The sequence below is a fragment of the Gavialis gangeticus genome, unplaced genomic scaffold (assembly GCF_001723915.1).
Source record: "Gavialis gangeticus isolate Ggan-Ray unplaced genomic scaffold, GavGan_comp1, whole genome shotgun sequence".
NCBI lineage: Eukaryota > Metazoa > Chordata > Crocodylia > Gavialidae > Gavialis > Gavialis gangeticus.
This window is the reverse complement of record NW_017729031.1, coordinates 48700918-48714526: the sequence shown is the minus strand read 5'-3', so window position 1 is coordinate 48714526 and position 13609 is coordinate 48700918. Positions and strand designations below refer to the sequence as shown.

General features: G+C 38.1%; 1 protein-coding gene across 1 annotated transcript in view; it reads right to left on the bottom strand.

Annotated features, from left to right (window-relative positions):
- LOC109301605 (sodium channel protein type 2 subunit alpha) overlaps positions 1–13609 on the bottom strand; it is a gene marked incomplete at its 3' end in the record, with an annotated part of 140843 nt that overhangs the window by 26379 nt on the left and 100855 nt on the right. The window contains exons 18-21 of the mRNA XM_019522840.1: positions 7185–7305; positions 6088–6242; positions 3361–3534; positions 523–645 (exon numbers count right to left, since the gene is read on the bottom strand). Coding sequence (XP_019378385.1) covers positions 523–645; positions 3361–3534; positions 6088–6242; positions 7185–7305 — 573 coding nt within the window. The remainder of the gene's footprint in view (positions 1–522; positions 646–3360; positions 3535–6087; positions 6243–7184; positions 7306–13609) is intronic.

The window sequence follows — 13609 nt, the reverse complement described above, 5'->3', positions numbered from 1 at the left end:
CACCATCTAGCACATTGCAATGATCTAATCTCAAGGTGACAAAACCACTTAAACACTACTAATTTATTTAATGAAAATGTGATGAGTGCATGTACCAAAAAAATAATTAAAATTTCTATTTAAACAAACAATATTCTATTACAAGAATAAAATGTTTGTAGATATGCATGATGTGGCATATATACTTGCCCTATATATGTTTTAAATGTGTTCTATAAGTGAATTATATTTGATCAGTTCAACTTCAATTTAGTACAAAAGGTTTAGAAATTGACAATATATCCATGCAGTTGATAAATAAAGGGCCTACTTGAAAATTCCAAATTGACTGGGAGATAAAGTGACTTGAATAAATATATTAACACACACTACGACATGTGATTCTATGTAAGCAGATGAAGTGCTTTGCTTACCTATTAGTGATCCATGTTCAATTAATAAGATAGTAGCATAGAATTTCCACATGAAATTGTCATTTTTTATTCTGCATGCATTATATTAGGTTCTTTCATGCTGTCTTACCCTCATCCCTTCAAATCGTGACAAGGCTCTTAGAGGTCTCAAAGCTCTTAGTGTCCTAAGGGATTTAATCGCACCAAGTTCTGAGTAGCCCAAGGCATTAGCTGTTAAGCTAACCAAAGAGACCTACACAAAAACAGAAAAGCAGTAATGCTCATTAATCTTATATATACTTCTGTACGTACAGTTAGAGTAGTAGAGGCCACGAACTTCTAAAGATGAATCAATGTTCAATCTCTTTCTCCAGGAATCCCTCTGTAATGCCAGAATGGTCTTTTAAGTCAGTCAAAGTACAACAAAAGTGTGTTATAGGCTGCCTGTTGATGAAATCATGTTGGCACAAGAGTATATAATTTGCTATATTTGTTCATAAACAACAGTCAATATTTAGTGTTATCTGCAGAAAAATGAAGCTTCACACACACACAGAAACCTCAAAATATTAAGTTGAATTTGAACAGTCAGTTTCCATATCTTCAAAACTTGACTATACAAATGTAACAACTAGTCCAACTACTACATCATTAAATTCCTTTTGGGATCTTTTAACCAGATTGATTTCTTAATCAGTTCTGCTTTGCACAAATTTGACTTGGCCTGTAGGTATATAAGCTAATAAACTAAAACAGTTATCAATAAACAATATAATTATTCTTCATCAGTATCTCATAGGAAACCAGTTATTCAAAAATATTTTGGACAGCAGTAGCCACAAAAAAGAGAGATGTTGTACCATCCCTGTAACTGTTCATTGTTCAGTGCTCCCTTCCTCCCACTCACCCAGCATTACCAACAAGCTTGCTCTTATCTCTGTCACTCCAAACGGAAAGGTACCCCCTTCTTTCTGCTTGGACAGCTTCACTGTGTGCCTCCACTCTGAAATCATTTCAGGGATTAAATTGTTACCAAAGGACACATCAGCAAGGCTGTGGTGAAAGCCATGAGTTTGAGTTTCCCCAAGATATCTAATGATTAGAATGGAAGATTTGTTGATAAAATAGGGCTTATTTTACAATACAGAGAATAGAGAGAATTCATAAGGCCAAATCTTTGACTTCTATAAATTGACAAAATTATACATTTACACTGGCTAATTTACCAACTGTTCGTAGAAAAATTAATTTTGCAAACAAGCAACTATGTAAACTCAGAAGATCAGGAACAAGTGTTTATCCATGAATCCATGTTTTTCTAACTTCGGGAGGAATAATCTTACTTGCTAAGTGAGAAATAAGGCAATAATTTTGGTGCCTGTAAAATTCTGTGACATAGATGGCAAATTGTTCTGGAGATAACCTAATAAAGGCAAAGTGAGTACTGAAGTTTTTGGCATGCCTGATCTAGTAAAGCAGTATGCAATAGCATGGGAGACCTCATGCTTTAGGCATCTGAGAGGGAAAGGTGCTCTCTGCAAGCCAAAGTCTGCTTTCAGCTTGATGCATGCAGCGCTCATGATCAGAATTTGCTTTGAAACACCTGATTACTCACTCTAGTGACCAGTAGTAGAGTTCTGTAGTAACTCTTATCTGTTGCTCACCCTGCTACATCCATTAGGACTGCAGAAGCCCGCTAACAGGACTTCAAATAATTTTGGACTTTATCTAAATTTTTTTTTCAGAAGTATGAATATGAGCATCCAAATTTGGATGTTTACAGGATTTGGTTTCCAATTAATTATTGGTTAGTTCATGAAAATGGTTTTTGTCCAAATTTGGCTTAAGTTTTATGAAAAACTGCCTTTTGTAATGTTTGACACTATCATAGGCTTCCAAAACAGAACAACAAATTCACGCAGACTATACATTTCAGGCACAGACTTAGGGAAGGGCTCATGGAGCCACTTTCGCACCTTCTCTATTCTCAGGCAGCCTCAGGTTACACCAGGTTGCCTTTGGCTGTGTGGCCCATGGAGCTAGTAGAGGGAAAAGGAATTCAGGGGCGGGGCAAGGGGTGCAGAGCCTGCCACTAAAATCCAGGGCAGGGAGCCTCACTGGAGTTGTGTGTTGGCATCCAGTACATTAAGCCCCGCCACTGTCATTTCTCAAGCCTGCCTCACCATGCCCAGATCTGGCCTGTAAGGAGTGCCATAGTCTGGATGCAGCCTAGGCAAGCAGGGTGAGTTTTACATCCCTGAAGTAGACCATTGCCAGCAGCAGCTGAAAATCTCCATAGCTGCCTGTAGTATGAGGATTTATAAGACAAGTGACTCCTGACACTTCCAGACCTGCTCCTGGCACATAGGGCCTTGTGAAAGACATGTGAAGGCCCACTGTTGGATGATCTGTGAAATATCTATGCCAAGGAAATCTGCCTCAGCACTCTGAAAGCCTTTTACAAATCTATATCCTACTACACTGTGCTGAGTGCTGTATTGGGATTGAGAATACTACCCCACACTTTACTTTTAGGTTAAACTGAGTTAGAAATATAATATCATAGCAACTGTGACTAGAAATTAAGATAAAGTCCAAAAAAATCATGTTAAAATATTCAAAGTCTATATACAATACAAATCAAGATGAGGAATGGAGTCCCTTACACACTGCATAAAAATAGTAAGTGAATACTAATCAAGAAAGAAATGTATCATTAATGTACTCTAAAATAACCACATAATATTATCAGTGTGAAAAACTTCTGTGTAGTTTTCATTAATTTTTGCCCTTAAAATTAAATTTACTATACACATTGTACTAAATGTGTTAAAACAGAGTTCCTCATCAGAATGAATCAGGAGTTTAATTTTAAAATCATTCACATAATTTGACCAACACATGAGATTCTGTTGATTTATTCCAAGTGACTGACTTGTAAAACAACATATAAAAAAAAAATACATACATCGACAATCAGAAAATCCAGCCAGCACCAGGCATTAGTGAAATATGTTTGAAAACCATAGGCCACCCATTTGAGAAGCATTTCCAGAATGAAGATGTAAGTGAAGACCTTGTCAGCATATTCTAGCATGGTCTTGATAGTCTTGCGCTGTTCAATGTATATGTCCTCAAAAGCCTGTAAATGAAATATTGTCAAGTGGCATCCTACTTCACAGTTTGCAGCATAGATTACAGGAACTAAAAAAAGATTAAAGTTTTAGGTGGGGGGCAGTATACATAACAAACCATAGATGTTTTCCCCTTCCTTTCTCTTCAGGACATCATTTATTTTATGTACCATATTCCCTGCTTTCATCCCTCTGATATCCTCTCATCTTGGCCAAATGAACAATAATTTATGAGGTGGCTCCAATATAGCCTCTTTCTATTCCTTTCTCCCTCTCTAGTACATAGTAATGTCTTGTTGACATTAGCATCTGAATTGTCCAGGTAAAATTACATACAACTGTAAGTGCTAGCTGTGACTTCCTGATAACTGTTACAGAGATAGAGAGCAATTTTATAAGAGCATAAGTAGAAACACTAATCTATATAAAATATCTGGCAAAGAAGCCTTGAGCACAAGTTAATAATTTATTCAAAAGAACGTTTCCACCTTGGTCAAGGAGACTGTGCCACAGCCCTACTAACAACACATGACTGTAACTAGTACAATAATACGAAATACTAAGTACGGTTCTACTTATGCAATGAACCTGGTTTAACACTAACCTGGAAATAAAAATCTGAAATATTTGATTTTATACTTTATACCTCCATGCGAGTCACTATAAGCATGGTTAAGCATTAGGGATTTGAGAAACAGGACCATTTTTCTTTAACTTCTGTTTTGACGTTTCGACAGAACAGTGTTTTGTTTGGAGTTTAGTGTCATTTCAAAAGCACATTCTGTTTCATTTCGTTGAAACAGTTTTGATGTTTTGACGTGGTTTTGACATTTTGCCCAGGTTAAAATGGGGAAGCATGAAACTGGAAGAGGAACAGCCTCCCTTGATCACAGGCAGATTGGGGCCTGCACCCCAGGGAGGAGTCCAGCAGAGCCCCGCAGCCATTCCAGGGGTGCAGGCGGGAGGTTGCCACTGCCGCCTAGGACCGGTGCTGGCAGCTGAGCTGGTGGAGGGAGGCTGAGTTCAGCCCTTGCGCTGCACTCCATTACCCCCCCACTGGGCTCAGTTCTACAAGGCTGCAAGCAGCTGGGAACCAAGCCCAGTGGAAGCAGGTGAAGCGCAGACCCCAGCGTGCACCCAACTCCCCCCATCAGGCTGCAAGACACTGGGAACCCTCTGCCTGCCTCCACCAGGCTGGGTTCCACAGGGCTGAGAGCATCTGGAAGCTGAGCCCAGTGGAGGGAGGTGGATCACAGCCTTGGGGATGCGCCCCTCTTCCCTTCACTGGGCTGCAAGCGCCTGGGAACCCAGCCTGGTGGAGATGGGCAGAGTGCAGCCCCGGGCAGAGCACAGCCCCCAGGCTGCACCCCGCCTCCCTCCACTGGGCTGCAAGACACTGGGAACCCTCTGCCCATCTCCACCAGGCTTTGTTCCCAGGTGCTTGCAGCCCGGTGGAGGGAGGAGGGGTGCAGCCCTGGGGATGTGCTCTGCCTCCCTCCCCCGGGTTCAGCTCCCAGCAGCTCCCAGCCCCGTGGAACTCAGCGCGGTGGTGGGAGGTGGAGCGCAGCCCTAGCTCTGCCTGCCTCCTGCCACCAGGCTGAGCTCTATGGGGCTGGTGGAGCCGATCAGAGCTCAGTCCAGTGGCAGTAGGCTGGAAGAGCCGGCACTGTGCTCTGATCGGCTTTGCCAGCCACAGGGAGCGCAGCCCAGTGGCAGGAGGCAGGGAGAGGCAGGGCTGTGCTCCCTGCTGGGCTGAGCTGCATGGGGCTGTGCAGAGCCACTCAGAGTGCAGACCTGGCTCTCCTCTGCCTCCTGTCACCTGGCTACTGCTTTAAAACTCCAAATGTTTCAAAACTTTTGAAATGTTTCAACAAGCCTCATTTCGTTTTGAGACTGTTTCGAAGCCCTCTGTTTCAGTTTGATTTCACTGTTTTGAACTCAAAACAGGTCGATACAGCGTCAAAATGAAACAGCTGGTGAAATTTCGCACAACCCTATTAAGCATTAAAACAGGCTACCTAGGTTGTGGAATTGCCATCACTGGAAGATTTTAAGAGCAGGTTAGACAGATTGGGATAATTTAGTCAGGGATTATCCTTCTTGGAACAGGAAGTAGGAATAGATAACCTCCTGCAGCCCCTTCTGACCCTGCTACTCTATGATTCTATGGTATTTCACTCAAATGGTAATACATAACTAAGTAGTAATACTCTAGAATCATAAGGAAACTAACAAATCACATTCTATTTCTGAATAAGGAGAACAAAGAAATAATTCATTAATATGTAAAGAAAATGTGAAGGCATTTTGATGCTAGACTGAGATCTCTGTAACTAAATTCTTAAATGATCTTTAAATGATCATGCATATTATACTTATAGCCCTCAAGATGTTCTATAGTTGTTCTATGTCAAGTGTTTGAGATACCTTTTATAATGAAACTAGGGCATTTCTGAATTTGGCACCAGTACAATTCTTATATATTAAGGATATTTATATGATTAAGTACAGTTATAAATACTTGCTGCTTTAATAAACCAGTTCTTTCACATCACAATTACCAGAGCACCACTGCTGAGAAGAATCATGAAGACAATGAAAGTCTCAAACCAGTTGTGTTCAACTATTCTGTAGCAGGTTTTCCTAAGGTTCCACCAGAGTTTTCCTTTCCCATCTTCGACGCTGACTTGACAGCACTTGAACCTCTGTACGCAGCCTGATAAATGAGATAATAAATTGTTATGAACCAAAATAAGGTAAATACATACTCTGAATCATTATTTACTCATCAGTCATTTGAGGCCCCCTTTACACATTACCTGGAGACCAGCTACATGTGCAAAGTAGCAATCATGCCATAAAAAGCTCCAACCAGCTATAAAGTTAGACCTCAAAACTCTGTATTAACTTTATAGCTGGCTGCTATCAAGCTTTAAGTTGCACATTAGCAGGATTTTCCCCTGCAGCTGGGGTCACATGTAGCAGGGGTCCCTGTCAGCTGACAAGGTTCTCAACTGCAGGGGTGCACCATGCCCAGCTAGGGCTGGGAGTCGCACAGCTGTGGGAACTCTCAGCCCCAGCAAATGCCAGGACACATCTGGGGGAGATGCTTGCCCAGGGGTGCATGAAACCTCCAAGGGCAGAAGGTCATGGCTGCCACAATCCCCAGCCCTGAGCATTTCATGCACTTGGGTTCCCAGTGCATTGGCAATACGGCACAATGGGATCTAATGCACAATCCCAGAATCATGCCTCCTGTCATACATGGTTGGCATAGCAGGAGGTGTGATTGTGAGGATCACACATTATACACCATCACACCTTTACCTGCACATGTAGAGGGCCCTTGATTAACTTAGTTATGCTAAGGATGCCTATAAACATGTATCTCCTTCAATTCTTCAGCTCTTCAGCCTCATTTTTTGCAGGAAACTTAATATTCATAGAACATACTCCATGAAATCTGTTGGGTACAGAGGACTCTCCAAAGCAGTACATCTGCTGTAACTCCTCTAAAGGGATACTAATACCAAAAGAAGGTGAGAACACAATCACTAACTCCTTTCTTGAGATTCGTAGCCCTATTGGCAGCACCTTGTAGGACTGTCCATGGAAGTAAATCATGTAACTGTAAACAACAATATTTTGCTTCACCAACCTTCTGTAAAACAAGCCTCTGGTTCAAGAGCATCTTCAGGTTCTGCTTCTGGTTGTTCTCCTTCTGGAGGAAGTCCAATATCAACTGTGCTCCCTTCAGATGAGCTGGATGCATTTAGCTTCTGTAAATTTAACCCCACATAAATGGATTGTTTTTACCAGTACATTTATTTTGAATAGATATTAATTATTGTAATGTAGATCAAAGTACATATATTTCCATGCTCTTAAATTAAAATAATTCCTTATGTAAACAAGTAATGCCAAATTGCTTTACTACAGGCGAGGTCACAAGATTAGAAACTACATCATGTGGACATTTCCGCCAGTGAAAATATTCTAATAGCTTCATACAGGAAACCACAAAAATAATTTTGCTATTATACCAAGCCACATATGAGAATTATGAAATGAAATTTTGATAAGTTTAAAAGTAGGTGCCTTCATACACTGCTTTATCGTTATTCCAATAAGTTCTTCCAATACTCCAATACTGTGGACAGCACATGGAGACAAAACATCATTTTCCAACATTATGACCAAACCAACAGAAAGCTGCACAGAAGTATTTTCATGTCTAATGTTAATAGCATTCTACCAAATCTGCTAATGTTAAAAAGTTTATATTTAAACTTTTTATTCTCATTGACATGAAGATACAAGTTACAAGTTATATATATATACTTTTAAATTTCTTTAGTTTCGGAAAGGAAGAGCAGCATATTAATTTTAGAGCAATAGCTGTTATTTTGCATTCTCATTTGCCAATGCACTCATGTCATTTATTGTACATTTTGGAACTACTTGTTACTTGATACAGTACACATATATGTCCAGAATATATAAAGCTAAGCAGACATATTCCTAATTTTAGGGGAGCTGAGATGAAATAAGATATGTTTTATCATATCAATGAAAAAAAGAGTGATATCATCCAAATTTTCCATTTGGTTCCTTTACGCTGAGGTGTTTATGATGAACAATGGACAAATACGAGTACTATAATAAATAGAAGTAGTTTGATCACAACATTCTATGACTTATTACAATGTTATTACTACGGAGAGTATAACATCAGTAAAATGGCTGCATTGATAAATGGCTAATTATATAAGGGGAATGATGTAAGCAGATTGAAAATACATATTAATGTAGGATTAGAGACATGGATCCTCCGTAGCAAGATCAAAGAAAACTTGTTCACTGTGTTGAAGGTTAAGTTAGAGGCATTATTCCTTTTATCTTCATTAATGACCTTATGGAGCTTTAAGTTATTTAGTTCTGATAAAGTAGGAGATTTAGGTATAAAAAAATTGATTTTATTGTCCGTTAGTCTAAATCAGTGTATATGGAAAGCGATCGTTAGATTTTAATAAATTTAAAACCTGAATGCAAAATGCACTATAGTCTTCAGTCTCTGTCTCAAGGAAATTATATACCATATTTACTTAAATATAAGACAAGAGTTTTCTCTCTAATCAGCATGGAGGAAAAAGCTCCTCATCCTACATTTGAATACAAGGAAATCTCATTAAATTAATTGTTTATCCTTAAACTGCTGCCAAAAGCAGCACATGCGTAGTAAGGAAAACCAACTATGAAGTTAATTAAATGTAGCCAAGACTCAGCATGGCTATAAAACACATGCTGGGCAAACATGCTGATGGGAACCTTTTTTCCTTTTGGTCCTTAAAAAAGACAGACAGGTGTTCCCTCCACAGGGAACGGTCACCAGGCCTATAGGTACTGCAATACGAGGCTAGAGCCATCCCTGACATCCTTCCCTTGGTACTCACAAGAAGGATAGTAAAGCACTGGAATACATACCCAGAGAGGTTGTAGAATCTCCATCCTTGGAGGCTTTTAAGATTGAGCTAGACAAAGCCTTGACTGGAATGATATAGTTGGGGATAGTCCTCCTTTGAGCAGGGGCTTGGACTAGATGACCTCCTGAGGTCCCTTCCTACCCTGATTTTCTGTGATTCTATACCTGGAAAATTATAACAAATTTATAGATTTTCCATATATAGAATCTAATTATTGGGAATCATCTTATGTTTGAGTAAATATGGTAATGGTTATGTCTTGACATTGTCTTCATTTTTTTTACTTTCTGGCATCATACCAGTCTCAGGGACACAAATTAGAAGGACACCATACCAATCTGAAAAATTATCCCGGCTCTAATATGCATACAATTTCAACGATATTTGGGTTGCCAGCTTCTTAGCACTTCACGCTCCTTAGAAATTCCTAGCCTACATGTGTAAGATTATATTCTGGTTTCATGACTTTCATATTGAGTCAGAGAAAACTCCACGCACAGACATGAGGTCAGAAATGGCCCAATGTATTCTGTTAGGAATATAAATGTTATACTTTGCTACAGATAAATATTGTGGAATGCAAATTATTATAGTAACAGAACTCAGTAATTACACAAATGCAATTCATTTCCTAATGTTGTATAGGCAAAATGACAGAAGACACATTTTTGGCAGAGCAGTTTAGCTATTCTGGAATACTGCCTCTAAAACGGTATAACTGATAAGGAAAGGGTCAAATTCTATGGGCCTTAGCTGGACCACAACATTTGGCCAAATAATATCAATCATCTTTTTCAGGAAAAGCCATAAATATCAAGGTACCTTACAACTAAGCATATTTATGCCAGAGCACTAAAATAACTTTCTAATAATACAATAAATCACTTTAAGACTAGGAAATTACTTCTTCTTTATATGTTATAGAATTATAGTAAGATTTTGCTTGCATCATTCCAACCTGGTACTAGCAGAGCAAATAAAAGTATGAACTACTCAAAAAAATAATAAACTGGAGTTTGAAAACCCTACTGTTCTTGTACAAGGGAAGAAAAGAGCTTTAGTAATGTAGTCATTGTGCAATGTGTTAGTCAAGCAATAAATAATTAAAAGAAAAGTAATAGCCTTCTATTACTGACATTACATTGCTAGATAATTCAAGACAAAAGATTAGAGATATCCAATACAAGGTGAGAACAAAATGGTCAGTCCAATATACCCTATAGTATGACAGCCAGTTATGAAGAACATTAGCAATCAGTCTTTCCTAATAGGATTCAGCATCTGAAACTTACAGATGGTAAATTGGGTCTTACAAGTTTCTTTCCAGTGAAAATCTGGTAATCTACTTGTAAAATGTTGCAATAATAATCACATGAGTTAAGCTGGGCAGATTTACAGGCTTTGCACCAACATCCTGGGTAATCAATACCAGTTGATATTTGGAAAAAAGGGGGAAAGAAAAGTTAAAAGTGTCATCTCCCACTGAAGATTTGGTTACTCTTCCTGTGCTGAAGTAACAGAAAATGCATTCCCTTAGCATACTCCTCCTGCTTGTCTCAGATGAACTCAAAAAGAATGATTACACCAACAATTATATTAAGTAATATTAACAAAACTAAGTGTACATTGAAAAGTTGCTTAAGATGTAATATCCTCAGTAATTAAGACCTAAGATCAAAGATATAAAATCAACTTCTGTAATAACCATCCTGCTTTAGCAGGAGGCTGCTGATACAATGGACAAGAATCATACACTACTCTTTCTAAATCCAGCACAAAAAGCATCCGTGAATAGGACAGGCCATGGACACTTACTATTGTGTGTTTTCACATATAGAAATGTTTTGCTATTATACCAGTTACTGTAATTACTATAATACAAGCCAGCTGGAAAGCTAGACCCCTCTCTGTACTTCAAACCATGCTCTTTGGGGATATGGTGAACACAAATTTGTATTCTAGGCATACCTCAAGGTACCCACAAACTTCTTCCTCTGCACACCAGAAGCAGGTTTTGGACCCTGTTATATAATGCACATAAGTGATGCCATCCTGAAGCAAAGCAGTTTTTAATCCAAACAGATTAATTATCAAAGACAAATTACCTTTGCTATGTTAGCAAGCCCTTTCTGATCTTTACCTGATTAGTAGGATTGGAGTATGACCTGAAGAAGGGTACTTTCTGCCCAAAAGCTTGTCATACTTTTTCCCCAACTAGACAGTTGCTCCAATAAACTCCCCCCTACCCAACATCCCTTGCCTTTATCAGTTAATGAGTTTCTAGTTTTCAAAAGTATTCAAATACTCAGGTTATAAAAAATGTATCAGTCATCCTTATGGTCAAATGTCATGAGCCAAGCTGCTGGACTGTAAACTTCACAAATAGATTTTTTTCTGCATAGTATGCTAAGGAAATAATTCTGACTAAAATGTGCTACTTGGATTTATGATGCACATAGTTTACCTCCAACTTTTCATATAATACTTAAGTAAATAATACTTAAAAGGTGCAAAATTATTTAGAGAGCTTTTAAAGCATTATTATCCTGATCATCATAAATATGTATCTTATCAATGTTACATTTACCAAAAGCACTACAAAGTCATGCTTCAGACAGCAATATAATACAACCAGGGAAATGGTTCTCAGTTTAGCTCCTTAAAGAGATGCTAAAAGTTTAAAGCAGCCTGTGCACCAGAAAAACCTCATTAAAAGCAGTGACAATGTTTATTCCAAGAAACGGTATATCCTTGACACTTTACACACATCTTATACAGATAGGTATAATTTTGCATACTTATATCCAGGCTCCTTTAAATTTTTAGTGTTTGCTTATTTATTTTTAAAAATGCTAATCTGCGAGTGCTAAATAGCTCTTAGTTTAACATTTTTTAATAAAAGCTTGACATTTCATGATCAGCCAGAATGCCACTGGACAGTGGTAAACTCATGGTGAAAGGGATAGAGAAAGCAAAAAGCAGAACTGGAGGAAGCAGAAAGATGGTACAGACTGACAATGGATTTTTTAAAGTTTCACATTGCCAATAATTGTAGCAACATTATTAAAACTAACAGAATCTTATCATCAGGAACATTTTATTTTTATTTCTTTTTATGTAAGAGTAGATACCAATGTGGAAATGAGATGATTTGTAATAAAAACGGACATGGTATATCCAAAATGATATATAAAAATTTTAATATAGCTATATTGCACACAAAGGTGAAATGGTCAAGCATTATTGCAGTTTCAACTGAAAACAACATTTAGATGTCACTCAATCTATAGGCCTTACAAATCAGGGCATAACAATTTTGTTAATTCAAGGAAATGGAACCTTATAACTAAAGGCAAAATAGTAAGCACTGACTATAGTTGGACAGAAACTGCAAAAAGGAATTCATGAGAATTCTTGGATTAAAAGCTACTACTATGCTTTGCTGCTATTCACATCTGATTTGTTAACATCTTGGTATGAGCGGTGTATTTTTAAGAATGTTCAATAAAAGCAAAAACATAAGAAATATCAGCACAAGTATTTGAAAAAGCACCCATACTGGAACTGTTCTTAGAGCTATGCATTAAAATACTCCATATTTGCACAAGCGTTTGCGCTCAAAAGCTTGCAGAAAATAATTTTCCAACTATTTAGTTGGTTTAATAAAAGACATCACATCTACCCAAAGAACCTTGTCTGTCCATATTTGCACAAACACTCATCCAAGTTCATACTGGGTGCATCTATATGTTCATTAATGCACTTTTGCTATTGCACATTAAGTTTAGTACCTCTAATGTGAGGTACTAGCTAAATGCACATTAGGCTGCCCTAATGTGCAGTAGCAGAAGTGGACACTTTTTTAGTGACACTTAATGTGCAGTAGCCTAATTTTAATGCACATTAGCTTATTAGCATAGTTTTTGCCCTGATGCTTTAATGTGCAGTAAAATAGGCTACTACATATTAAAGCACATCTGTAGACTTGCACAAAAAATTCCTGTTAATACAGATTAGCTAATCTAAATAGAAGCAGAAATAATACCCTGTGGATTAGTTGGCAGGCCAGTTCGTAGGTATTACAATGCACCAATTTCCATGACCAGTTCATATTTCACTGGTTGAATTTTTCACAGATATTTAATAAAACAATTCTGAATATTGAATACTTACAAATCACCAACTCCTGTCAGACAAGGTTCTTTGCGTGAATCTGATATCTTTTATTAGACCAACTTAAATAGTTGGAAAACAATTATTAAGCAAGCTTTCGGGTTCAAAAACCCTTCGTCAGGCTAAGGAAGTTTCAGCAGTTGGTGTGTGCTCTTCCTGGATGGAATGAAAAGTAAAGAAGCCAGAGACAGGTAGTCAGTGAAAATGTAGATGGAGGAGTCAAAGGGTGGAGCTCTTAAAATTCTGGCCCTCACAGCATTATCCAATGCCAACAAAAATCTCTATATTGACTTAAGTGGGGTTTGGATCAGATGTAAGACCTTGATTCTGCTACAATCCTTCTCTGTTTTCTTCCAAAATTATTCACAGGCCAAGGTGTGACTGAACTGGCAAAGTCTAGCCTAAATTTGGGCAAATTATTTATTTT